General features: G+C 43.4%; 1 protein-coding gene across 1 annotated transcript in view; it reads right to left on the minus strand.

Annotated features, from left to right (window-relative positions):
- Nucleotides 1-6,679: 6,679 nt before the first annotated feature.
- Nucleotides 6,680-27,052, minus strand: part of LOC108412282 (cadherin-7-like) — a 264,252-nt gene continuing 243,879 nt past the window's right edge. Inside the window, exon 12 of the mRNA XM_037533777.1 lies at nucleotides 6,680-10,021. Within this exon, the coding sequence (XP_037389674.1) occupies nucleotides 9,501-10,021 (521 nt within the window). The 3' untranslated portion in view covers nucleotides 6,680-9,500. The remainder of the gene's footprint in view (nucleotides 10,022-27,052) is intronic.

Here is a 27,052-nt window from a genome sequence, read left to right on the forward strand (position 1 = left end):
GACACCTTCACCCACCCACACGGCCTCCTCCTGTCCGCAGGGCGAATGTCTTTACTGCCACCTCGCTCTATTCATTGCTGATGGGAGGTCTGGATAAGGAGATAGAAAAGGCAAACTTCATACGCCCCCACCCCCACACCCAGAGATACAGAGCGAGGGTCCGAACCGACCTGTCTTTACTCTCTGTTTCTCAATTTTGCATGAGCACCCCCCACATGCGCTCACACTCACAGACTGGCAGGTGTAATCTGGTGGGGAGCAGATTGCCATGGCGATAATGAGAGGGCCCTGATTGCTCTAACAGCCCCTGAGGGCTGCAGGCTCTAAAGATGGTCTTGGCTGATTTTGATGGACAGGTGCAGTCAGGACTGTGTCAGTCAGTGGGATGACCCCCATCTACTGGGGGGGGGAAATCACAAAACACTGCAGAGAAGCCTCATCTTCACTTCTGGACCCTACTATTTTATCTGTCTGTCTCCATTTGTTTCAGATTTTTACTTTATATATAAATCTAGTCTCATCGTCCATCTTACCAGCTCCACTGACCGTATAGCTGCACTCTGTAGTTCTACAGTTACAGACTGTAGTCCATCTGTTTCTCTGATACTCTGTTACCCTGTTCTTCAGCGGTCAGGACCCCATGGACCCTCACAGAGCAGGTACTGTTTGGGTGGTGGATCATTCTCAGCACTGCAGTGACACTGACGTGGTGGTGGTGTGTTAGTGTGTGTTGTGCTGGTGTGAGTGGATCAGACTCAGCAGCTCTGCTGGAGTTTTTAAACACTGTGTCCACTCACTGTCCACTCTATTAGACACTCCTACCTTGTCTGTCAACCTTGTAAAGTCAGAGATGACAGCTCATCTGCTGCTGCACAGTTTGTGTTGGTCATCCTCTAGTCCTTCCTCAGTGGTCATAGGATGCTGCCCACAGGACGCTGCCCACAGGACGCTGCCCACAGGACGCTGCCCACAGGACGCTGCTGTCTGGATATTTTTGGTTGGTGGACTATTCTGAGTCCAGCAGTGACATTGAGGTGTTTAAAAACTCCAGCAACACTGCTGTGTCTGATCCACTCATACCAGTGCAACACACACTAACGCACCACCACCACATCAGTGTTACTGTGGTGCTGAATTTCTATTTATTTTCTAAAAATAAAAAATTCTGCACTAAGATTTGCAGAAAAATGAGTATTTTCTGCTGGTCCTTGCGTTTTTGGGTTGCTTGCTCATTTAGCTTAATTAATGCTCTGGGATAACTCAGATGTCACTGATACTGCGCAAGATTAAACATCATAAAACTGCAGCGAAGAGGGGGAATTTGGATTTGGGAGCCAGAAACACACAATAAGAAGGTAAAGAAATCCCTGGGGACTTGAGTGGCACGTTAATCCCCGGCTCATTTCTCCCTCTCCTGTTCATCCCCTGACCGTGTTTTACCTCATTTCTTTACGAATTCTAGCACATTTGACACGACGGGATTAAAGCGCTGCCCTGAGAGTGACGACACTAATGCAGTAAGAGCCTGTACTGCTGTCTGTCTGCTGCCACTCTCTCTGCACAGTGAAGAGGTTTAAGCCCATAGACAACTCTTACACTTAGACCTCTAATCCCACTTAGCACTCGCTCATTGGCTGTGACACGCGCTCCTGTGATGTGTCCTAACTTTAGTTCCTTATGCCACTGTAGTCATGGGGTGTACAGTAGGCCCTTGTCTACCTTCAAAGCTTCTCAGACACTATCAATACCTGCAAGCATGCATCCTATTTACGGCTGTAGGAGGAGATGAGAAACTTCCTCGTTGCGCCGGGTTGCATCACTGCAAATTAAAAAGCTGCCTGTTGTATTCACCGTTCCTCGCTGACAACATTTCGCTCCTAACCAGCGACCCCCGAAAACCTGCCACAGCTACTGCTGTTGCATCACGGAGCTCAATCAATCAGATCCTGCCGGGCCGTCTCCCTTTACAGGGCAAAGTAAATGACAGGACATCCCAGCATGTAATGCTTGTGCCTGCTTACAAACATGCTGTTGTGATGCAACGCAGTGGCCATAACCCCGGGACGCTGGCCGGCGTTAACACAGGTAGACTTTCCAGCACAGAGATTCGGTTGATTTCCTTGAGGCGTGGAGACTTTTTTGGCCGAAGGTCAGCCGTGAGCAGGAGGGAGAAACCCGACCGCTCTGGCTTTATTCGCCACCCTCTGTCCATTCTGTGCACGATATTCCGATGCCGTTTCAAGTTTGAGGGAAGTGCCGGCCTGTAAAGAGAAGAAGGAGCAGTGATGTAACGTAACGAAATACAGTGTTATCTTACTTCAGTCTATTTAGATTTACAGCAGACGTATTGTATGAATTACATTCACTCTTGTTACAGCACTGGAGTCTATCTTCCCCTGTCTGGGTACTTTTTGAGTAGAATTTCATCATAATACTTTTACTTGAGTTAATTGTAATAAAGCACTTTTGCCTCACTAATATAATATTTAACGGCCTAAAAATAAATGTTCATTTCACCCCATAAACCAATTTGAAGAAACAGAAACTAAAAAGAGACCCCAAGTTTAGTGGAGACAGAAAGGCCAAACGTACCTGACTGTCAGGCCTATATGAGCTTGTTGGACGTCTCATTCCAAAACCAGGGTCATTAATATGGACTTGGTCCTCCTTTGCAGCTCTAACAGCTTCCACTCTTCTGGGAAGCCTCTACAGGATTTTAGAGAGAGTGAGGCCACTGGAGTTCCTCCACACCAAACTGGTGAGTCTCAGTCCTGCTGGAACAGGAAAGGCTCTTCTCCAAACTGCTGCCACAAAGCTGGAAGCTTAACTGTGTAAAATATCAGTAGGTAAAGTTCTCCTGACACTCTTCACCAAACCCAGATTCATCATCAGACTGACTGATAGAGAAGCTGATTCGTCTCTCCAGAGAACACGGTTCCACTGCTCCAGAGTCCAGTGGTGGTGCTTTACACCTCTCCAGCCGACGCTTGGCATTGCCTGTGTGCAGCTGCTCAGCCATGGAGACCCACTTTGTGAAGCTCCTAATGCTCAGTTATTGTGCTGATGTTGCTTCCAGAGGCAGTTTGGAACTCTTTAGGGATGATTTAATAGAGGATAGACACTGTGCTCTTCAGCACTCGGCAGCTCCACTCTGTGAGTTTACTGCTTCAAGACAGAGCTGTTGTTGCTCTTGGATGCTTCGATTTCAAAATAGCACTTACAGTTGTCTGGGGCAGATCTAGCAGGACAGAACTTTCACAAACTGGCAGAGGCGGCATCCTATGACAGAGCCATGTTTACAGTCACTGAGCTCTTCAGTGCGACTCATTCTACTGACAGGGTTTGTCTATGGAGACTGCAAGACTGTGTGATTAATTTTATCCACCTGTTAGCAAATTTATTTTAAATTGATATGAGATGAAATACTTATGCTCATGCCAGTTAATATTTTAGCTCCAGTCAGTCATTCTGTAAGCATCTAAACTCAGCTAGAGCATTTGGTGTCTCCAGCTTTGTTGGAATGTGCTGCAGGCATTACATTTGGAATAAGCAAATATTTACAAAAATAAAAAAAAATAATAATAAAATTTAGGTTTATAAGGTAAACAGCAAATACTGTAATATTGTACTCACTATTTACAGCACTGTGTGAAAGTTTTAAGCAAGTAAGTAAGGCATCTAAGCAAGTTTTTAAACAGTTTCCCTCAGCAGTGAGTTTATCACAATATACATTAGAATAAAGTCGTATTCATAATTCAAATAAACAGAAAAACAATAAACAGTAACAAGAATTTCTCGGGTCCAAATTTGTCCTGGACACCTTCACAGCTGCCACAGAGACTCGTTAATATCATCAATTACATCATGAGCTCAATTTACTGAGCACTGATTGGTCAAACCAGGAGCTGCTTTTTAACTACATATAATACTGGGCTTAATTATAAATTAATATTCTATACATTTTGTTTATTCAAATATTAACACTTTTCTCAGCAAATAAACATAAACTACACAAATAAATAGATATTGAAAAAATGTGTCTTGGGGGCCTAAAACTTTCACACAGTGCTGTAATCTGAATTTACTCACCACTGCTTTCTGTTTTTATTAGTGCTTCACAATCTGTTCCAACTTTCCTGGAATTGGGTTTATATGAATACTGCAGACGAGCCCCATATGGAGAAATTTTGTTTTTATATATATATATATATATATATATATATATATATATTCTAAATGTATTTATCAAATACATTTTGCTGTGTATGAAAATGGTTGAAAAATGTATTTGTTAAATCTGCATTTAAAACATTTATTATTATCTCTGTGTTGAGTTGAGTGTAATGAAGGTTCCAGAAGTATCTAAACGTACTGACTGTGATCTACTTTACATTAGCCACGTACGTCTGCAATCAGACTCTCACACACAATGTACTTCACATGGGCAAGATATCAGATCAGCCCTGCATTTCACAGAGTATCAGTACCTACAGCCCTCGCTTCTGTCCTGCTAAAGGACCATTAGATCAGATTTAACATGAAGAGATGGGACACAAACTCATTTCTAAAGGAATCAGACAGTGAAGAGCATCAGACAGGATTCTGGAGATGTTCCTCCACTTTCAGATGGAGCTGATAAACTCATTTCTAAAGGAATCAGACAGTGAAGAGCATCAGACAGGATTCTGGAGATGTTCCTCCACTTTCAGATGGAACTGATAAACTCATTTCTAAAGTAATCAGACAGTGAAGAGCATCAGACAGGATTCTGGAGATGTTCCTCCACTTTCAGATGGAGCTGATAAACTCATTTCTAAAGGAATCAGACAGTGAAGAGCATCAGACAGGATTCTGGAGATGTTCCTCCACTTTCAGATGGAACTGATAAACTCATTTCTAAAGGAATCAGACAGTGAAGAGCATCAGACAGGATTCTGGAGATGTTCCTATACTTTCAGATGGAGCTGATAAACTCATTTCTAAAGGAATCAGACAGTGAAGAACATCAGACAGGATTCTGGAGATGTTCCTCCACTTTCAGATGGAGCTGATAAACTCATTTCTAAAGGAATCAGACAGTGAAGAGCATCAGACAGGATTCTGGAGATTTCCCTCCACTTTCAGATGGAGCTGATAAACTCATTTCTAAAGGAATCAGACAGTGAAGAGCATCAGACAGGATTCTGGAGATGTTCCACTAAATGTGTTTTTAAATATTTGGTTAATATGGGAAATTATTCTGAGATACATTTTACTGTTCGGCTGCAGTCTGTTTGAAACATATTTCATATATATATATATATATTTTATATATGGGGTGCCGGGGCTAAAACTCCGGGCCATTCAGTCTCTGTACTCCCGGAGTGGGAGCTGTGTTCGTATACTCAGCATTAAGTCGGACCCTTTAGTGTTAGCGCTGGGCCCTGGCAGGGTTGTGCCCTGTCGCCACTCCTGTTCGTGATATTCATGGACAGGGTGTCAGGAGGGTGGCGTCTCTGCTATTTCCAGACGATGTGGATAGATATATATATATTTCCATATGAGGCAGGGCTTCTTCATAAAGAAGCTGATATAAATGTAAAGTTTGAGGCTCAGGGTGAGAGTCTGTTGGGCCAGTAGAGTGATGAATGTGCTTCTGTACCCTATTTGGAAGAGAGTAAATATGCGTGAGTGGGTGTGAACATGCTAATTAACGTGTTAAACTGTCCTCGACCGTCCCGACTACGCAGTGCGTGTGAGTTCGTGCGGATGGACTAATTTAGCGAGCGAGCTGATTTAAGTGCGCGGCCCATCACGCTCAGCTCGGTAGGGAACGCCAGCCCCAGAGCTTTGTCTCTCGCTCGCCTTTCAACTACAAAGGCCTGTCGAGAGGAGATGAGAAACAAACAGCCAACTCCCTCCCTCCCTCCCTCTCTCTCGCTCTCTCTCTCCCTCCCTCTCTCTCGCTCTCTCTCTCTCTCTCTCCCTCTCTCTCGCTTTCTCTCTCTCTCACTCCCACTCTCTCTCCCTCTCTCTCGCTTTCTCTCTCTCTCTCCCTCTCTCGCTCTCTCTCTCTCTCCCTCCCTCCCTCTCTCTCTCGCTTTCTCTCTCTCTCTCCCTCTCTCTCTCCCTCTCTCTCCCTCTCTCTCGCTTTCTCTCTCTCTCTCATTCTCACTCTTTCTTTCTCTCTCTCTCCCTCTCCCTCTCTCTCTCTCTTTCTCTCTCTCTCTCTCCCTCTCTCCCTATCTCTCTCGCTTTCTCTCTCTCTCTCTCCCTCCCTCTCACTTTCTCTCTCTCTCTCTCGCTTTCTCTCTCTCTCTCTTTCTCCCCCTCTCTCACTCTCCCTCTCTCTTTATCCCTCTCTCGCTCTCCCTCTCTCCCTCTCTCGCTCTCTCCCTCCCTCTCTCTCTCTCTCTCTCTCTCTCTCTGTCTCTCAACTCTACATAGAAAATGTCTGTTTGTGGATTCAGGCTTTTCATCAGTGGGCAAAAAGGCCATTTGGTGCATCCCGTTCACAGCAGATAGGAAAAGGAGTCTTTTCTCGTTCCCTTTTTTCTTTTCCTGTACAAAATTTCCCGAGCTGCTTCACCTTGATAAGATAATCACAGTAAACAGCGTGTGACATATCAGAGATACGTCCTCTTTTCCCCCTGCATTCAAAAGAATTTGAGGCATCTCAGAGGTCTTTGAAGAACCGATGTCCTTTTTATTGTCAGGAAAAAAAAAGAAAGAAAATTACGAACATTCTTCACATCCTTTCTTTTACTTGTGTCTTCAAAATAAATTAGAGAAAAGACTCGATTATAACACATCAAAGTTCAGTAGCAACGGCTAAAAAAGGCATTTTGTTTCCTCACTGGAGAACTCCTTCACTTTCGCTTCCACTGTCGAGCTGGTGTCCTTTCTTCTCGCTCATCCATAATCAGCATAAGCAGCGGCTGTCCTTGGTTTCTCTCTTGCTGATGGAGGTATGTCAATAAGAGCTATGCTGTTTTCCCTTCAAGAAGCTCTTTTCCTTTCAGATTTGTGAATGCTGTATTCAGAATTAGGCCTTTCTTTCATAAATCGTAGTCGAATTTAACGATACGTAACAAAATACCTCGGACAGTCTCTTTTGAAGAGTAAGCGAGGTGCAATTCTTTTACAAATGTAAGAAAAACAAAAACGAAAGTTGTGACTCGTTCCCGTTCGAGTCAAAGAACCCAGTCTTGTCTTACCCACCGGCTTCACTGCGTTACAATTTAAGACATTTAGAACAGCAAAACAGAACTGTCGAAAACCACAGGGTCACATCTGCAGAACACCAAACCATCTCACCACCGGGCATCAAATCGGATCTAGAGTGAACCTACCAGCAGTGCTGGCTCTACCTAATAAGCGACATAAGCAGTGGTTGAGGGCCCTGTGGCCACCAGGGGGCCCCTTAATAACTTTACAGTGCCATTGTGTTGCCTAAGATGCTGGAGTGAGGGAAAAAAAGAGCAACAGGAGAAGAAAAAGAGATGAGGAGTAAAAGCTTTAAGGTGGTTTTAAAGTTGTGGTGTTTGTTTTGGCGTGTAGGAGAGAAACTAGTAGATCTGGGGTCTGTCTAACAGGGCAGGTTAACTGCCTAAAGTCTTCTGTTGTTTCTCAGTGATTTTAGTCCTGCCTGAATGCATCAGTAAAGATTCTGGCACATTTTACCTTCTATAACATGAGCTGTAATAACCTCAGATTATACATGTGTGAATTGACATGTAGTAAAAGTGCAAGCAGATTCTGGGGAAAAGAGGATTCTACAGTATGGAGGCTCGGAGAGGCCTTGTGTTCTCTGGGGCTAAATCAAGCCGACATGTACTTTCCTAATTTAAGTGTAAAACTCTACATTAATGTGTGTAAAAATGTTCCTAAGCTAATAAAGTTCACTGAATAAAGTCAAACAGACAGTTAAAATAAACTGAATAACGGCTAAAGTCAATGTTTTCTGCTCCTTCTGAGATCCAGAATGCTCGAGATGGTTCTTCAGGGGTTCTTTCGTAAAGAGAATAGCTCTATTTAGAACCATGAGTTCTATGTAGAATGATTTCATGCTTAAACAGTTCTTTGCATGGTGAAATCGTTGTTTAGATTGATGGAGAACGTGTTGCATGTGGTTCTATGGTTCTACAATGCTACTCTTTTAGTTGCTATATAGAACCTTTTTCAAAAGTCATATGTAAATATAATCACACAACACATTCTCCATCAGTTCGAAATGAAAAAAGAAATAATCCCTCATAAAACCTTAATAGAACGTGTGTGTAATACTGTCAGAATGTTTTTAGAACAAATAAGTTCTAGCTGGGTCACTATCAAATTATTTAGTATACTCCTTTAAGAACGTTCTGCTTAAAATGAAATACTATAAATGAGGGCTCCTTTATAGTGGTTTCTATGTTGACTACACTCTTAAAAAGATGGTTCTTCAAGAGTTCTTTAGTAAAGAAGATGTTCTATATAGAACCTTAAACACTCAAAGAACCATCTGCATGATTGATGGGTTCTTTGCATCATGAAAGGGATCTGACTGATGGAGAATGTGTTGTATGTGGTTCTGTGTACTTTATGTATATGGTTCTACAGTGCTACTCTTTCAGAATACCATTTGCAGAACCATCCTTTTTAAGAATGTAACTTATTAGAACCCCAAACAAGCATCCAGTCATCAGCAAAACACAATCAGTCAGTTATGAATGTATAGGATTTAGACAGCTTGGTGTCGTCATCGTTAATTTGACAGTACGTCATCTAGGGAGAAGAGGAGACCCCCGAAAGATCCTGCTTAGGGTCCCAAAAAGCTAGAGCCGGCCCTGCATATCAGCCTAGTCACAATATGTTAAACAAAAGCAAAGAAGAAGAAGAAAAGTAAAGTCTCTGTCCTTCCTGAACGAAGGATCTTTTGTTCGCACATTCAGGATTCCAGGAAGGTTCCGTTAAGAATGGAAAGTAAAACAGAACATTGACGCTCTTGACGAAGCTCACGCACGAGAAGTTTCAGTCGACAGTTCAAAGACGGAGCATTTTTCGGGAGGGAAAACATCCCAGAAGTTCTCAGGCCTTTTTACCACGTGACAAGATGAAAAGATCAAGTCCCGCCATCAGATACGGAGGAGTTTCTGTGGCTGGCCAGAAGCCTGGTTTCACACTTTATGTCTTTCCCTCAAAGCTTTTCCCGCCTAGCAGATCACAGCATCTGAACTGCCAAGCCTCATTATGTCTCACTACTTCAAACCCTAAACATGTAAACAAACAAATTCCTAATCTCAAATCTGTTTTTTTCTCCTGTCCTTCCCTCGTACGCCATGATCTAAATCCAGGGACTTTCCTGTATTCTCCACCCACAGCAGAACTGATCACAACGTTCAACAAAGTTCTAAAACATTCATCTTGGTAAAGCTATAAATGCTAGTTTGAACCCAGGTACTTTACTCCGCCTCGCCCTCCTAATACATCTCCTCTAGTTCGACTTCGGTCAAGTTGTTTTTTCCCGAAGATGAGCGAGGCTACGAGAAAACGCCGCTTCCTTCCATCGTTCCGTACAGGTCTGCGAGTTTTTTGAAGCGAGGCCCCCAGTTGCTGAGGTAGTCGTAGCTCTGTTCTGAGTCCGAGCTCAGAGATTCGAGCGAGCTGAGCGATTCCGCCACCGAACCAGTGCCTTCGAAGGCGTAGGTCTGCAGCGAGTCGTACGGCGGCGCCGTAGGGTCCACGTCTGCCTCCTTCAGCCGGTCCCAGATGAACTCTCGAAACAGCATGTTGTCCGGAAGCACCTTGTACGCCGCTCTGGAGGCTGAGGACGATGGGTAGGAGAAGAAGGTCGGGGTCTCGGGAGTGACGTCCCGCCGAACTTTGGGATCACGCATGATGTTGAGGTTGCGAAGGGTGACCATGTCGAAAGCCTCCGTGTCCTCCTCGCCGCCACCTTCATCGTCGTAGCGGACGATGTTCTCCCGAACGTCTCGCTCGTCGTCCAGGATCAGGGGCTCCTTCCGTCGGCGCCGCATCGTCACGATCAGCAAGACGAGAACTGCAAAACACACACAGACACAAACATTCAATAAAGGGCCACCCAGCGAACAGGGAACGTTGGCTAATGTTACCTCAAGTTCTACCAAAGTCTAAAAGAAAACGTTTTAATCTCATTTTCAAAGAATATTTTAACGATATTAATCATTTCAAATAATGTTCCTATAAGGTTAAATGTTCAGGGTGTTTTGAAGATGTCAGGTGTTGATGATGTCTTCAGAGAACGCTATCCCACCTTTAAGAACTTCCTGTAAACAGAAAAAATGTCCTGCTAAAACATTGATGGAACGTGTGAAATACTGTCAGAACATTTTTAGAACAAATTAATTCTAACTGCATATCTATTATTAGCAAATTACATACTAAACTCCTATTATTACATTCTGCTCAGTATGAAATACTGTAAAGCAGGGATGTTTGTTAGTGATTTCCATGTTCTTCAAGGGTTCTCTAGAAAAGAAAATGGTTCTATATAGAACCATGAACAGTCAAAAAACCTGTTGCATGATTAAAGGGTTGTTTGCAGGGAAAATGTGCTGTAGATGGTTCTCTATACAACCTTAAGGAAAGGGTTCTATAAAGCAACCAAAATAATCGAAGAACCCTTTTGGGTGCTATATAAAAGGAATTGCATTATATTTCTATAAAGAACCATCTATAACACATTTATGCATATTGTCCATCAATCTGAAGAACCATTTCATGATGCAAAGAGCACTTTAATCATGCAAAGGGTTCTTTGAGTGTTCATGGATCTGTAAAGAACGATTTTTGGTAAGACTTTATTTAGATAATTTACCTTCAACTGAATATGTACATAATTGACCATAATGTTCTTTAATTCTAAACCGACTCTGAGCCTAAACCTGACCTTAACCTCAATCCAAAACCTAGACCCACCCTCATTCTGGTCCCAGCCCTAATCCTGGTCCAAATCCGAACCCTAATCCCATCACTGTTTAGAATCCACTGAGTTCAACAGATAGTCTGTTATCAGTTTGATCATCTGATAGATAATATATAGTGGACTATCCAAATGAAGTGAGAACCCCTGAAGAACCATCATACGGAGTTTTTAAGAGTTCTGTATCTTATTTGGAGGGTCAGAGGTGCAGATGCTTCCTCTGGTCCAGGACACGGCACAATACAATGAGGACTCCAAACTGGGAAAGAAAGCAGAAAATGAAAACGAAGGATGAAGAAAAAAGAAACACAAACAATATTTTGCTAGGAACTGAAATAAAAGGGAAAAATAGGTAATTAATCTTAAACGGTAAACAATAAAAGGCCATGCAATATGGACATAAAACAATGCTCTATAAAGCCACTGGAGATCATGGTGATTATATGAAATGTGCTAAATTATTTTTAGAGAAATGTCCCTCTGAGTGTGCAGATAACTGTATTCAACAAACTTCTCCATTAAAACAAAAGCACAAAATAACAAAAGCAGCATTTCACAACAATTTGATCATTAATTATTATGAGTTGCACTCATCAGTGTAGTCGATGGTTCTTCAAGGGTTCTTTACTAAAGAAGAGTGTTCTATGTAGAACCCTGAATGCTCAAGGACCTTTTGCATGATTAAAGGGTTCTCTGTATGATGAAACGATTCTTCAGATTAATGGAAAATGTTCTGTACATGGTTCTCTGTGCAGCACTCTGTTGCATACAGCCTTGACATTGTAATAATAGCCGAACCTTTTCTACTGGTATAGAACACATTCCCAGTCAACCTGAAGAACGGTTCCACCATGCAAAGAACCAATGCAAATGTTCTTTGAGTGTTCATGGTTCTATACGGATCTATATTTTCTTCACTCTTCTCTTGATGAGCCGTCTCGGTCAAGAGAGCAGTGCGGTTCTGCAGGCTTTTTGGACAGTGAGGCGTTTTTCTCTGGTGCCAAGTCAGAATGTAAACTTGGCCACGGCAGTCGGTGCTAATGCTCGCGCTCGCGCTGCTGTCGGTAGCCCACTGTGCCGATTTCTGCTCCTGAGCCAGAAACTAAATCCACCATTACCAATCAAATTAACCCTGGAAGTCACAGTTATCCCCGCTGATAGCAGAACGTGGTGTAATCTGATATTAATTATTTCTCACTCACAGATGCTTCAAACAAGCAGAGAAAGCTGGCAAGAAAACAGAAAAACAATAAATAAACATTCTTCATATTTTTGTTATTGCTTGGCATCACGTCTCAGCAGTCATGGGCTGGAGGTCAGGGAACTGGCCCTGTGACCAGTTCGATCCCCAGAGCTGACACTACATGACTGAGGTGTCGTTGAACAAGGCACCTGACCCCCAACTGCTCCCCAGGTGCTGCGGATAGGGCTGCCCACCGCTCCGGGCAAGTGTGTTCACTGCCCCTTAGTGTGTGAGTGTGTTCACTAGTGTGTGTGTGGTGTTTCACTGCACTGATGGGTTAAATGCGGAGGTGAAGTTTCCCCGCTGTGGGACTGATAAGGGTCAATTAATTAATCAATCGAAACATAGATAAAATGCTATCTTGGCAAATGAAAACATCAAATTTGGTCAATGTATAGCTTCATTCACTCATCATCTCATTCGCTTATCCTTCTGGGTCATGGGGGGAGCTCGAGTCTGTCCCAGTGGTCACCGAGTGGGAGGCAGGAAACACCCTGGACAGGCCAACAGTCCATCACAGGGCGGACAGACAGATACACACATTCACAACTAGGGGCAATTTAGCATCTCCAATCAGCCTGACTGCAGGTCTTTGGACTGTGAGAGGAAACCCACACATACACAGGGAGAACATGCAAACTCCACACGGAGAGGACTCTGGTCACCGGCTGGGGACTCGAACCCAGACCCTTCTAGCTGTGAGGAGACAGCGCCACCCACTGTATATGATATTTCTCAGATTTGAGATCACTAAGATTATTATGAGATTATTTGACTTATTTTGAGACACTTTAAGCTCATTTTAAGTAATTTTATGCAGGGAAATTGTTTCATTTTAATGGTGGAATATTCTTGTCTTGACTGGGTGTCCACTGCTTGCCAGCCTTCTGGACCAGTTTGACCACTATGGAGCTTCTCACTGTACAAAGCTGTGCAAACCTCACCTGCATGAACTGACCCTCCTGCTGCTGCTGCTCAGACTCCAACTATCTAATCAGAGCCATTACTTCACCCGATTTTCCCCTTTTCTGTACTTTAAAACGTTAAAATCTTATTCTCTGGTCATTTTGCTCTTGTGCCACTGTTTGCTGTCCGGTGTGGTCCAGAGGAGGATGGGTTCCCCTTCTGAGTCTTGGTTCCTCCCAGAGTTTCTTCCTCTTTGCTGTGAGTGAGCTTTTCTTGCCACTGTTTCCACGGGCGACGCTCATGGGGTCTCAGACCCGGATTTTTCTGTAAAGGCTGTTGTAAAAAGCGCTGTGTAAAATGTTTGACTAATATTGACTCTCTCAGTTATATTAGATTTAGCCACTGTCTTTTTCGCTGAACGGGAGGCACTCGTTACTAATTTGTTTAATTGGAGCGAAAATGCTGACTGAACAGTGTGAAGTTTGTTCAACACAAAAGTTCTACACATTTTCTGCTTCGTCAGGCGACGTTCTTTACATACTAAAGTAAGTGTGAAATCACGCTGTTAACAAAGAAGAGTGATTAAAGGGCAGCAATGCAGCACCATGGAGATCCATTCATTACATTTCCACTCAAAACAGCCTTTACGTGTAAGTTATTCAGTTTTATGAGACATTTCTGAAGCTCTGTTCTGCCTCAGAACTGATCAACACAGCGCTGTGGGTCTGAAAGGACGTGTAGCTGATCAAGAAGAACCTCACTGAGAAAAGGAGACGGACACATCAAACAAAGAAGCTGAACGATGGACTGACCGCCCCAGAGTCCAGACCTCAGCACCACTGAATGGGTTTGATCACTTCAGAAAATCAACCAGCTTCTCAGACTGAGCTTTGGAGGTGTGTCTGCAGGTTCTTAGAGGAGATGAAAGTGAGGATCCTGAGAAGAACAGAAGCTGGAATGAAGGGAGAGGGACTCACTGACTGACCAGCTGGGAAGAGATTCATATGGTTCTGTGCGATTTTCTGTTAACTTCTTAACTCCTCGGGACCACCTGTGCTCTTCTGGGACCAGCTGTAGCTCTTCTCTCCAGTCTAATAGACGGTGACGTCATTTTAAACCCTTATAATAAAAGAAGCTGAACTCAGTTTGTTTTTCTACTGAAAGTCGACCCGTTTTTCCCCAAATCTGGGCTCTAAACTATAAACAGACGGCGTCTCTTCAGTGATCTGCTCTGGAAACATCACTTTTAGAAAACAACACAAAGAGCGGCGCAGATTTTTGGCTCTAAACAGTAAATTGTGAGTGTGTAGTGAAATGTGGAGATCAGAAAACACACGTTCTGATCATCTGAGGGGCTTTTAAAATAAATAAATAAATAAAATAAAAATTGACGTTTATTTCATGCAGTTACTGAATAATTTGCCTTACGATTTGGCCATAAGAGTTTAAATATAAAACACTGTGCAAAACCTTTAGACACCTAAGTGAGCATAACGTTTTGCTGAAAAATGCTAATATTGCAAGAAATAGACGTAACATTAATGCAGCGAGCTGTGATTTTATGTGATGTGTTTTCTTTAATCATTTCCAAAACTCAATCAACTAGTTTTTTCTTTCTGTCCCATTACTTCTGACTTTATTTTGTAAATGTTCTGATGTTTTGTGCTTTTTTACAAGCACAAAACCAAGACATGGTTTTAAACAATGTGCCTTCACGTCTTCACTGCACTGCATGTTTTCTTCCTGACTCTCCAAAATTTCTGTGATTTATTTTTTTATCTTTCCCATTTAAAGAACCGATCATAGATAAAACGTATAACACATGACAATCGAGTTACATCATTCACAAATTAAACATCATGCAGTTAATTGAGCACAGGTTCAGATAGAACATCCAGTAAGGTGTAGAGCCAGTGACGTACGGTCAGGTTGTGAGGGGGCAGCCAATGCTGGATGCCACCTGGTTTTTGCTGTGGTGTGGCCAGCCGTCTCTTCCAGGCGAAATCAGAGTTATCTTTAGGTAAACGGAGTTCAGGGGAAATATGTCTGGGTCAGAGAAGAGAGGGAACCAAGAACCTCGTCCCAAAAAGCATAGCCTTTGCACAGTCCCACACCATGTGAGTAAAAGTCCCCAGAGGCCCAAGCGTCTCACCCTGGGTGTCAGACGACTCTCTAAAATTAATTACGTGTTTAATGGCAGATTTTGGCGGAAAGTGAAGGGGTCTCTGACTTTTGCACAGTACCGCAGCTGTTTTCTGGCTCAGGATTAAAAGGCTAACTTCAGAACATCAACAGAACCAGAGCTGAAATCTTCACCTCATACACGGTTCTGTTGACATGCGAGTCAAGCTGGTGAAAAATGGGCGGAACCGTCGTTTGGCATTTCTAGCTTCATAACCCCTCTCACCAATTCTCCATCCCCTCCCCATCCCCTCCCCATCCCCTCCCCAAACCCTCCCCAAACCCTCCCCAAACCCTCCCCACCCCCACCCCACCCCATGCTATCGTTCCCAGGTCTGAAAATAACCAACAGTGCCTGGTGTTGACTGGCAAATGCCTAATGATCCTTCATCCATCACCCTGACTCTCAGCAGGAGAGTGAAAAAATCACTCCGAGAGCTCGGCACATCTCCGCCGTGCCGCGTGTGGAGGCTGCTGAAGCTCGGGGTCGGGTGGGGGGAGGGGGGGTTAACACCATGAGCAGGTGTCAAGGTGCTGGACGGGTGGTGGTGACTCTGGTGTCAGGTGTCAGTCTTACAGCTGCATGCGCTAACGAGATGCGCTGAAGTTTAGGTCTGCGCATGTCTGAGGAGTGAAGACACAGCTGCACTGTGACTCTGATTTACAGACCCACAAAAAAAGGACCATTTAGATGAAAAAGGTAAGTCTGGTTTAGTCACGATCTTCAGAAAGACACAATATTGTGATTCTTTTAAGATGAGATGCTAAACAAAGCATGAATCTCTATGAGTGGATCAGACACAGCAGTGCTGCTGGAGTTCTTAAACACCTCAGTGTCGCTGCTGGACTGAGAATCGTCCACCAACCAAAAACATCCAGCCAACAGCGTCCTGTGGGCAACGTCCTGTGACCACTGATGAAGGACTAGAGGATGACCAGCACAAACTGTGCAGCAGCAGATGAGCTGTCGTCTCTGACTTTACATCTACAAGGTGGACCGACAAGGTAGGAGTGTCTAATAGAGTGGACAGTGAGTGGACACAGTGTTTAACAACTCCAGCAGCACTGCTGTGTCTGATCCACTCAGACCAGCGCAACACACACTAACACACCACCACCACGTCAGTGTCACTGCAGTGCTGAGAATGACCCACCACCCAAACAGTACCTGCTCTGTGAGGGTCCATGGGGGTCCTGCCCACTGAAGAACAGGGTAACAGAGTATCAGAGAAACAGATGGACTACAGTCTGTAACTGTAGAACTACAGAGTGCAGCTATACGGTCAGTGGAGCTGATAAAGTGGACAGTGAGTGTAGAAACGAGGAGGTGGTCAGAACGTTATACCTGACCGGTGTGTATATATGTGAATAAACAGTAATTGTGTATTAACAGTAAACAGTAAGTGTGCAGTAGTGAGTTTCTGTAGAGGATGTAACTTAATTAAAATCTTCAGAGACACCAAAAATCTAAAGCTGATCAATTTTTAATTTAACTCTTTTATTAAATTTTGATCTTTTTTTTTCCTGATCCTTGACAGGGTCTGAATAACATGTCCACCCCTCACACAAAACAGACAGTGAGGACATTTCATTAATGCGATGTTTACAGAAAAATCTAATTAGAGAAGTGATATCTTTTGGGGGAAATGTTAGAATGTCTAATCTTAATAACGGGAGCTCAGCAGGCTGTGATTCACAGAGCGGTCCACCCCGTCATGCTCACAGGTCCAGCGTGGTGAGGCTGCACTTCTCTGCGTTATGTGGCACAAAAGAACATGTGAGGAGAAAATCTGTTTTTCTTATTTATTATTTTTTGTTTTTTTTGTCTACATTAGAGAAAAAATATATTTCTAGACATTAAAAATATATATTTCTTTGCTTTCTTTGTCCATTCGGCACTGATCTTATAAAACAACTCACTTAACTTAAACTCACTTATGCTTAATCTAAATGAAGCGTTTGGGGTGCAGTTTCAGTGCCTGATGATCAAAGGACTTGTGGTCATTGATTTTCTAAGTTAAAACAACACGTCTTCCACAAAGGACTTTAAACAGGACATTTCAGTGCAAAACCTCTATATACACACACACACATATAAATATAGGGAAATAAAAAAACATTAAAATGTGCTATAAATTTTCTAAGTTTTATTCTTTCCCCTCAGTTTTTGTAATTTAGCAAATAAACCTCTGCAGAAGTGTTTTGGCCAAACTGGACGGCTGTTCATACGGTAGCTCGCCTGTCATTTCAGGAGCTGGGTGTTCAGCACCCAGGAGCTTTCAGGCGTGGTGGAATCTTCAACAGCTAATCAGCAAGTACAACACCATAGAAGTGCCTTGGTAGCACAGCAGAGCCCAGAACCTCCGGGACAGATCAACTCCACATTATCCTGGATTTGCTCTAATTGAATTGTGTAAACGCTCCGTGATGTGGAATCGATGGGGAACACAGTGGATGCTCAGCGCTGCTCTGTCTCTGGTCTGTGCGCATTACTGTAATGAACTGAAGCCGGAGGTCCTGATGTCCCACCTGTGTCCATTCATGCCAAACTCTGTCAGAATCAGCGCCTACCTGTCCTGACTCATCAGTCAGAGGAGCCCAGTCTACAGCACAGCCGTGAGGTCTTATCACACAAATTAAACTGTCAAAGTCTCAGCTGCACAGCAAACTCAGACAATCGAACGGTTTCTAAAGGGTTATTACGATAACATTGGTTGGTTTTGTGTCAAACGTGTGGATAAAATACACTGAAAAAAGTTTGTAATTCTGAAAAAAAAGCAATTCAAACGTATCAGTTTATTTTCCTACATTACAAATGATCTTCCCTTCCTGGATCAGGGCCTTGCTGTGGCGGAAGGGCTTGTGTGGTCTAGGGATCTTCAGGGCTAAGTCATCTGGAGCAGTAGCTCCTGGTAGGGTCTCCCAAGGCGAACGGGTCTGGAGTAAAGACCCAGACTAACACGATCCAAAAGTCCTCCGACTTCGGGACACAGGAAATCATGTACCCTGCGTGGGAGAGGATTACCAGGACCTACACCCGGAGCCAGGCCTGGGGGTAGCGTTCCTCGGCGAGCACCTGGTGGCCGGGCAGCCCACGTAACCCAGCCGGGGTCAGCCCAAAAACGAAATATGGGGGGGTGTGTGGGCCCCCCCAGGGGACTATACGCAGTGCCATATAGGCAGTGGGAATGGCAGGGAGGCCCTTGGCAGCATAGACCCCTACAGCAGAAACCTCTTAGACCTCAGGGTCGTCCAAAGACCCACTGGAGGGATTATATCTCCAAGTTGGCCTGGGAGCAGCTCGCTGTGGGGGACAGGGTCGTCTGGGATTCTCGACTGCTACCGTGACCCTATCTGGACTAAGCAGTTAGACTGATAAACATGTTGTGTATACTAAAGGTGGTTCATCAAGGGTTCTTTATTAGAGAACATCATTCTATATAGAACCATGAACACTCAAAGAACCTTTTGCATGATCAAAGGCTTCTTTCCATGGTAAGACGGTTGTTCAGATTGATGGAGAATGTGCTGTAGGTTTGTTATAGAACGTTTTGGCTAAAGGTTCTGTATAGCACCAAAAGGGCTCTTGTACTGTTACAATGTCAAGCTTGCAATAAAAAAAGAACCTGTACAGAACCCTCATCAAAAATGCTCTGTTGGTTGGGTTCTAGTAGAGGATACAGAATTTTAGGGGTGGGAGTCTTTAGGCACCTCACGATTCGATTACGATTCGGAGGGCTGCGATTATCGATGCATCTGTTTTTTCTTCTATACAGGATTTCTATTTTCTCACTGAGTGAGGACTCCGCAGTTTTGAAGCAAAGTATTTGTAATAATCTATAATGAATTTACTTCCAATATCTTTTATCAGTAAATCAAATGGAAGTGATCTAGAAGGCTCTCATTCACTTTGAGACGCTGCTGCCACTAATCTGCGCTGTTAGGGTGACATAAGATCCAGTGGCAGTCGATGTCCATGCAGCACGTTACAGCCGTCCTGCCCGTTTAATTCGGTGATTTTATAACTTCGGTTTTGGTCTCGTTGTAGAGAGTCCAGGGTCACTGTGTCAGTAAATTATCTTCGAGACTGGACGCTGAATCTCGGCTCCAAAGACGTACAGACCGCAGATACACAGCAGCGAAGTCTCGTCTGGCTAGTAGCTACGAAAAGCCAAAGAGATTTAATAGGAACATTTGAAGACGAATGGACTTGTTCGCATTTACTTTCCTAGAACGTTAAATCTGTGATGAGAGACCGTCGAACCCTAAAGTAGCGATGGTCACTTAGGATTTACCGTTCCACCTTAAGTGGTGCAGCAGCTACATTCAGTGCCTCAGGCAGAATTTAAGATGGGACGGGAAAATTCGAACAAGACGCTGGAGAATAAGAAGCGACTTTAGCCTCGTTAACCAGCCGAACGCTGCGAGACATTTTACACTAAGCTGCTCTACAGGGTGAGTCAAAAGTCACGGATTTTCTCAGCATACACCATTTGTTTGAGACGACCCCAGAGATAAAAGTTGATAATAAAATAAAACCTGTCCTGTGACTTTTGACTCACCCTGTACTTCTGAGGAAAGGTTTTCTGGTGGAGACGGGAGGAAAGCGGCTATAGCTGAGCTGAAGCTGAGAGCAGAGCAGAGTGTCTGTGTTTTTGTTCATATTTTTAGCCTGTACTAGCCAGTACACTGACACATACTGAGACACACTGGACATTAAATGCTGCGGCTCCCAGGTTTGATTTTTGTTAACATTAGGGTTGTGACTCCTGACCAAACCCGGCTTTAATGCAGAGCCGGTCGGATTTCTCGCTCATCCTGCTGTGTTTTTGTTGTGTGCCGCCACAGACTGTCCGGGCGCTGCACTTACCCACTTCCAAGTTCAGCTTTTCATGCTCTGACAACACTACGCTACGAGTTACATGTTTCGAAAATCGATTTTTTGACATTTATGAATCGTTTTTTTCCCGCACCCCTACTGTATTCTGTGTCCTGTATATAGACAGAACTTAAACTAACAGAACGAGTGATGGAATTGTCTGTTACTTTTACGGTTTTCTGTTTTTTCTGTTTTTTCTGTTTTTTAAATTTCAGGTTTGGTCAGATTAATCGTGGACAGAAAGTCCTCGAGTTATATTCAGTTACAGACAACAAACAGGCCTATAATGAACAGAGTACAGTAGCTGAAACAATGGTGTCCAATAACAGCTGGCTTACAGTTTACAACTGCAGGCATATCAATCAGCCTCAGAAAGTATATATATATATATGTATATGTATGTATGTATCTATACAGTGGACCTGTGAGGTGGGTGTTTCTAATAAAGTGGCCACTGAGTCAAAGTTCAGCATAGGTGTTTGAGATGAAGTGAGAGGAGCTGAACACCTTTTTTTCTCCGCCTCTCAAACCCTTTAGGTGTAGAAGTGCATCACTTGACATTTCCGGAGAGAGTAGGGAATAGATTTCCACTCCCAGAGGTTTTCATGAATACACGCCCTGACCAGGCTGCTCACACAGGCTCGGTCAATAACCGTCCAAGAACCATTTTCAACAGCTCAATCTGCAGTGAGCGTTCAGTTCATGTTAATGCATCCAGACAGCGCTGGGTCAAAGGGGTTATGGTTGTGTTGGAGTACTGCAGCTCAGGTCTGTGGGCAGATAAAAGCTATAAATGATTGTTAAACAGTGACAGTCACTCATTTCAGCCACCTGTGGCCAGTTTAATTCATTATCCTGCTTTCAGCACAAACACATGCAAGTTCTTTATGAACAAGAATAACATTGCTGCTATGGATGCCTTTAAAGGTTCCTGCAAACGACATGATGCCCATATATTATATATCAAAATGTTCAGAACAGTCTCGGCTCTCTGTAATGAGGTCCTTTTGGCCTGGAGCTCTGTATACAGAGAGAACTCAGCCCTAAACCTGAAAAACTCAAATCAAGTTTTAGAAATTCTCCAGGTCTTCTGTGAAAACACAGCTTTGCTCATGTGGACGAAATGTTGTGGTGTTGATTTGTGTTTACCAAAGTCTCAGGATCACAAAAACAGAGGACTGTATGAATAAAATAGCAGATAAAAGTTCTCCTCATCACTACTTTCCAAACCCGCTGCAGCAGCTGGAAACTCTCTGATGTGGACTGAATGAAGAATGAAGGATGTCCAGCGTGACGGTCAGTCCTTACTGATCTCCTGAGTGTCCGTCGGTCAGTTTCACACAGAATGTAGACGGACACACGAATCCAGCAGCTCCACACGGTGAGAGGCAGATGACGTGTATCTCAGCCCCTCTTCACAGGCTCATAACTCCGGAAGTGAGTCTCGTAGGATCTCGTGATGAGATGGGATGGAAAGGGCGGCTCTACGGATTCAGGAAGGGTTTGAACTGGATTTCTGAGCTGGATGATCAAAGGTATTAATAGAAACACTGAGAAACATCTAATATGGCGTGCCGGTGTGCTCATGGACCCCAGAGGCTTAATATATGTGATAAGGCAGATTTACGGGGTAAATCTTGAGTGTAACTTTACAATATATGAGATATTTTAATCGTCCAGCTGGAAAACTGCAAAGTACATTGACCCATAAAAACTCAAAGAACCAACTGAATGATTAAAGTGTTCTTTGCAAGGTCAAATGGCTCTTCAGACGGATGGAAAATGTGATGTAGCACCAGAAAAGGTTCTACGGAGCCCTGCTGGTGACATCCTGTATAAATAAAAATAATGTGTGGCCACAACTTATTAATGTGTGGGAACGAGATCCTAACGTGGCCACGTCTTAGTAAGGCATGATCTAGTTCCCACGTCTGACTTAGTGGTGGCCATGCATTAGAATCTTGTTCCCAGTCCTTACTAAGTTGTGGCCACAACTTAATTATCTTGTTCCCATGCTTTACTAAGTGGTGTACATGACTCAGTTATTTCATTCCTATGCCTTACTAAGTTGTGGCCATGCATTAGGATCCCATTCCCACTCATTAATAAGGCTTGGCCACACATCATTTTTATTTATTTGGGATGTCAGCAGCAGGGCTCCGTAGGGTTCTGCTACTGTTCTGATGTCAAGCATGCAAGGATTTTTGGTGATATGTACATTTAAGCATGCAAAGAAGCAAAGAATCCCTGTCTTTACTAAAGAACTCTTTTTTAAGGTGTAGGTTCCACAGACTGCAGTAAAGTCAGCGTAGCAGGGTGGACGTTTTCAATGCCTGCAGTTTTTAGACCACTGAACTCTCAAATGTCTTTGTAATGAGGGGTTTGTGCGCTGCAGCTCTGCTATAATGTCCCTCTCTGTGTAGGTGTGGACGAGCTGTTCTGAGACTGTCTGTGTTGACAGGCTTTCAGTATCAGTAAACAAATTAGTCGTATAAAAACTCATCTTTCCAGAGATCTATGCTGCTAAGGAGGTAAGTGATACTTTTTTGATCCCACAACTGGGGACTGGGGAAATTCCACCTCTGCATTTAACCCATCCGTGAAGTGAAACACCACATACACACTAGTGTAGCACACACACTAGGGGGCAGTGAGCACACTTGCCCAGAGCGGTGGGCAGCCCTATCCACAGCATCCGGGGAGCAGTTGGGGGTTAGGTGTCTTGCTCAAGGACACCTCAGTCATGGACTGTTGGTGCTGGGGATCGAACCGGCGACCTTCCGGTCACAGGGCCAGATCCCTAACCTCCAGCCCACGACTGCGTATATAGAATGTGTAGCATATATCATCTTTTAACCTGCTTATAAACCTTTTTTTTTTTTTTTGCACAACTCTGAATTATCAGTTTAGTAGGTTCACCTAATTTGTACCTACACTCACTGGCCATTTTATCAGAAACACCTACCATACAGGTGCACTTTATAGGTTTACAGTTACAGACTGCAGTCCATCTGCTCTTACACAGTATATCAGCCGCCCTCGACCCCTCCCAACAATGGAAAGGGACCATCACAGGATCACTATCCTGATAGGATTAGGATGGTGATCCACTCTCAGCACAACAATGACCCCAACATGCCAGTGGCATAGAGGACAGTACATTGGTTAAGAGTACTTCAGGCTCATCAGCGTTAGTGTGGGGAACCCGTAGAGCTTCATACAGTCTTAAAAACATGATTATTTAAGGTTCTTCAGTAAAGAAAATAGTTCTATATAGAACCATGAACACTTAAAGAACCCTTTGCATGATTAAAAGGTTCTTCACATCATGAAATGGTTCTTCAGATTGATGGAGAATGCAATGCATCTGGTTCTATATAGAACATTTAAAAAAAAGGGGTCTATAGAGCACCAAAAAAGGGTTCTTCTATTGTAAGAAGTTTGATATCGTAACAATAGACGAACTATATAGCACCCTATTTAGCACGATGGACACTAAGAACCCTTTCCTTGGTAAAAGGGTTCTTTGCTTCTTGAAGTGGTTCTTCGGATTGATGGAGAATGTGCTGCATATGGTTGTTCTATATAGAGTCTTTTTGGAAAGAGTGCTATACAGAACCCTTTTTGGTGCTATATAGAACACTTTTCAAAAAAGTTTGATATAGAACCATATGCAGCACATTCTCCATCAATCCGAAGAACCACTTCAAGGAGCAAAGAACCCTTTCCATGGTGTCCATGGTTTTAGACAGAACCATTTTCTTCAGTGAAGAACTCTTGGAACACATCTTTTTGTGTGTAGGCTTTCTAAGGAGCCTCATTTCTATAAACTAAAAATCATAATAATACAATAAAACAATCAAACGGTCCATTTGTGGGAAATCAGTTTGTTATATTAAGTTGTATTGAAATTTACAGTGAAGTTAATTGATAGTTTGTGCTATGAGCCAAGAAATGTCATATCGGTGCTTCCCTATTGGCCCATTTTATGAGATATATGGTTCTGATGCCGTTTTGATCATGACAGCCTAAAAATCTATACAGACTGAAGCTAAGCCAAGCACAGTCTTCGCTTCAGTGCAGGCTCAGTTCAGTCTCCGCCGGGTGAAGGTGGCCTGAGGCTGACAGCTCCTCAGGAGACCTCTCTGCTTTCTCATTCCTCTCATCAGGCCTTGCAGCCAAAACAATACAATCACATAGCATCAGCCACACCATGGCAGCCAGCAGATTGAGACTGAGCAAGAACGAGAGAGAGAGAGACAGAGAGAGAGAGAGAGAGAGAGAGAGAGAGAGAACAAGAGAATGAGAGAGAGACACAGAGACAGAGAGAGAGAGACAGAGAGAGACAGAGAGAGAGAGAGAACGAGAGAATGACAGAGAGACACAGAGACAGAGAGAGAGAGTGAGAGAGAGAGAGAGAGAGAGAGAGAGAACAAGAGAATGAGAGAGAGACACAGAGAGAGAGAGAGAGAGAGAGAGAGAGAGAGAGAGAGAGAGAGAGAGAGAGAGAGAGAGAACGACAGAATGACAGAGAGAGAGAGAGTGAGAGAGAGAGAGACAGAGAGAGAGAGAGAGAGAGAGAGAGAGAGAGAGAGAGAGAGAGAGAGAGAGAGAGACAGAGAGAGAGAGAGAGAATGAGAGAATGACAGAGAGACACAGAGACAGAGAGAGAGAGAGAGAGAGAGAGAGAGAGAGAGAGAGAGAGAGAGAGAGAGAGAGAGGGAACGAGGTGTTATTGCAGGCTTATTAAAGCGCTGTGGGGATGAAGACAAGGAAAGGATGCAGCAGAGACAAAGAGAGAAGGAGTCTACGTGGAGAAGAACATAAATCAAGGTCGGGATGATGACAAGAGGATGGAGAGGAAGAGAAGAAAATGAGGCAGATATGAAAAAGATGAGGTATTTAACAAGAATAAGCACAGGCAAAAAAAATATATTAAAACCACATCCACGTAATGAGGCTTGAAGGTGCACTGGGCTGGAGGCCACTCATCAGTGACCACTGGCCTGGGGCAGCAGCACAAAGAGCAGGAGATGGGTTTCATTATTATGAGCTAAATCTTCCTCGCTCCTCTTCTTACCCCTTTGAAGTCATCATTTTGCCAAAAACCACAAGGATTTCACAACTTAAAAGAAAGGCAAAACAAAAAAAGCCTGGTATGTTTCTCCACCACAAACTGCGCTATGGTTAGAATCAGTAATGTGGTTTAACAGTAACTGTATACATATGTTTGATTTTCCAGACCTTTACTGACTGGAAGGAGTAAAGTGTTTGGACCCCGATGATTGCCACTAATTTGTAGACAATTGCTCAGCTCTCAGTGGACAGTCCACATAAATTAACATACTGAACGTCAATTTCTGACAAAAATAAAATGGTATCTTGTCTTAGTTACAAATAATGACCGTGAGCATGTATTGAGCACCATCAACACAACACGATTTGAGGGAAAACCTTTCGTAAGAATGATGTCCCATCCCTCTTGGACAGTTCCAGGGACTTTTATATACACTTACCAAGCACTGTATTAGGAAGACCTGTAAACCACTCATTCCTGCAATTATCTGATCAGCCAACCACAGCAAACGTTCCTATCAACCATAGAATGTGGAAAGGTATGACCTGAATAGGCTGCAACAGCAGAAGACCACGTCAGGTTCTGCATCTGTCAGCCAAGAACAGAAAGCTGAGGCTGCAGTGGACAGTGAAGACTGAAAAACACAGCCTGCTCTGATGAATCTGGATCTCAGGCTTTCAGATGGTGGGGACAGAATTTGACACCAACAGCATGAATCCATGGACCCAACCTGCCTTGTGTGAACAGTCCAGGTGGTGTAAAGGGGTGGGGAATGTTTTCAACACAACTTGGGCCCAATAATGCTGATCAATCACAAAGCAAGTCACCTCAAACTGGTTTCATTAACATGACAGTGAGTTCAATGATCAGCCTTCCCAGCCACTGGATCGGAGCCCAGAAGAACCTTTTGGGATGTGGTAGAATCTGCAGGAACTGCATGATGCATTCATGTCAACATGGACCAGAATCTCAAAGGAACACTTGTAAAATCGTGTGTAAGCCATACCATGAAGAACTGAGAAGAACTGAGAAGAAGAAAGCCCGACCCAGTATTCTGGGTATGGCATATTAAGCTGTTTGCCTGCTTAAAGAAAGGGTTTCTTAAAGGAACCCAGTATTTTTATCATATCTAACGTTATTTAGTGTTTTACAAGCCAAACACAGATTTACTGTCAAAGCAAACCCTTTGGCCCATACTGTGCCCATACTGTGCCCATACTGTGCCCATACTGTGTCCATACTGTGCCCATACTGTACCCATACTGTGCCCATACTGTGCCCATACTGTGGAAAACTGAATTTTGCTCACTTTTATTGAATTTATGTAGTAACACTGCTGAAGTTTTCAATCATTATTTTTGATTAATGGAAAATAAATCACAAAAACAGCCTGTTTGGACGACCAGTCCTGTGATGTCACAAAATCTAACACAAAACAACCTGGAGATGAAATGAGGATGGAAAATGGTCATAAATTAAATCTGGCTAAATCTGGGTGATATGGCAAAAATATAATATCAGAATACTTTATGAAGTTTTCCTGATACATGACGTGTCACAATATGTTTTACTATGTCTGATAAGTTTGAACAGACAAATTCATGCCACATTTAAAAGAAAATCAAATATGGTTAAAAACCAAATCTGTGAATGCTTTCGTCTACATGACCATTTCATCTACACTGCAATAAATACGTCTAATCTAATTAGGATTATGTTCCGTTTGTAATCAAACACGCACTTGGCGAGTGTTTATTAAGTTCTGACAATGATCAGAAAAGCATATTGTGACGTTTTGACGTAACTGACCACAACAAGGATAAATCGTGTCACACTGTCAGT

The sequence above is a fragment of the Pygocentrus nattereri genome, chromosome 24 (assembly GCF_015220715.1).
Source record: "Pygocentrus nattereri isolate fPygNat1 chromosome 24, fPygNat1.pri, whole genome shotgun sequence".
Classification (NCBI taxonomy): Eukaryota; Metazoa; Chordata; class Actinopteri; order Characiformes; family Serrasalmidae; genus Pygocentrus; species Pygocentrus nattereri.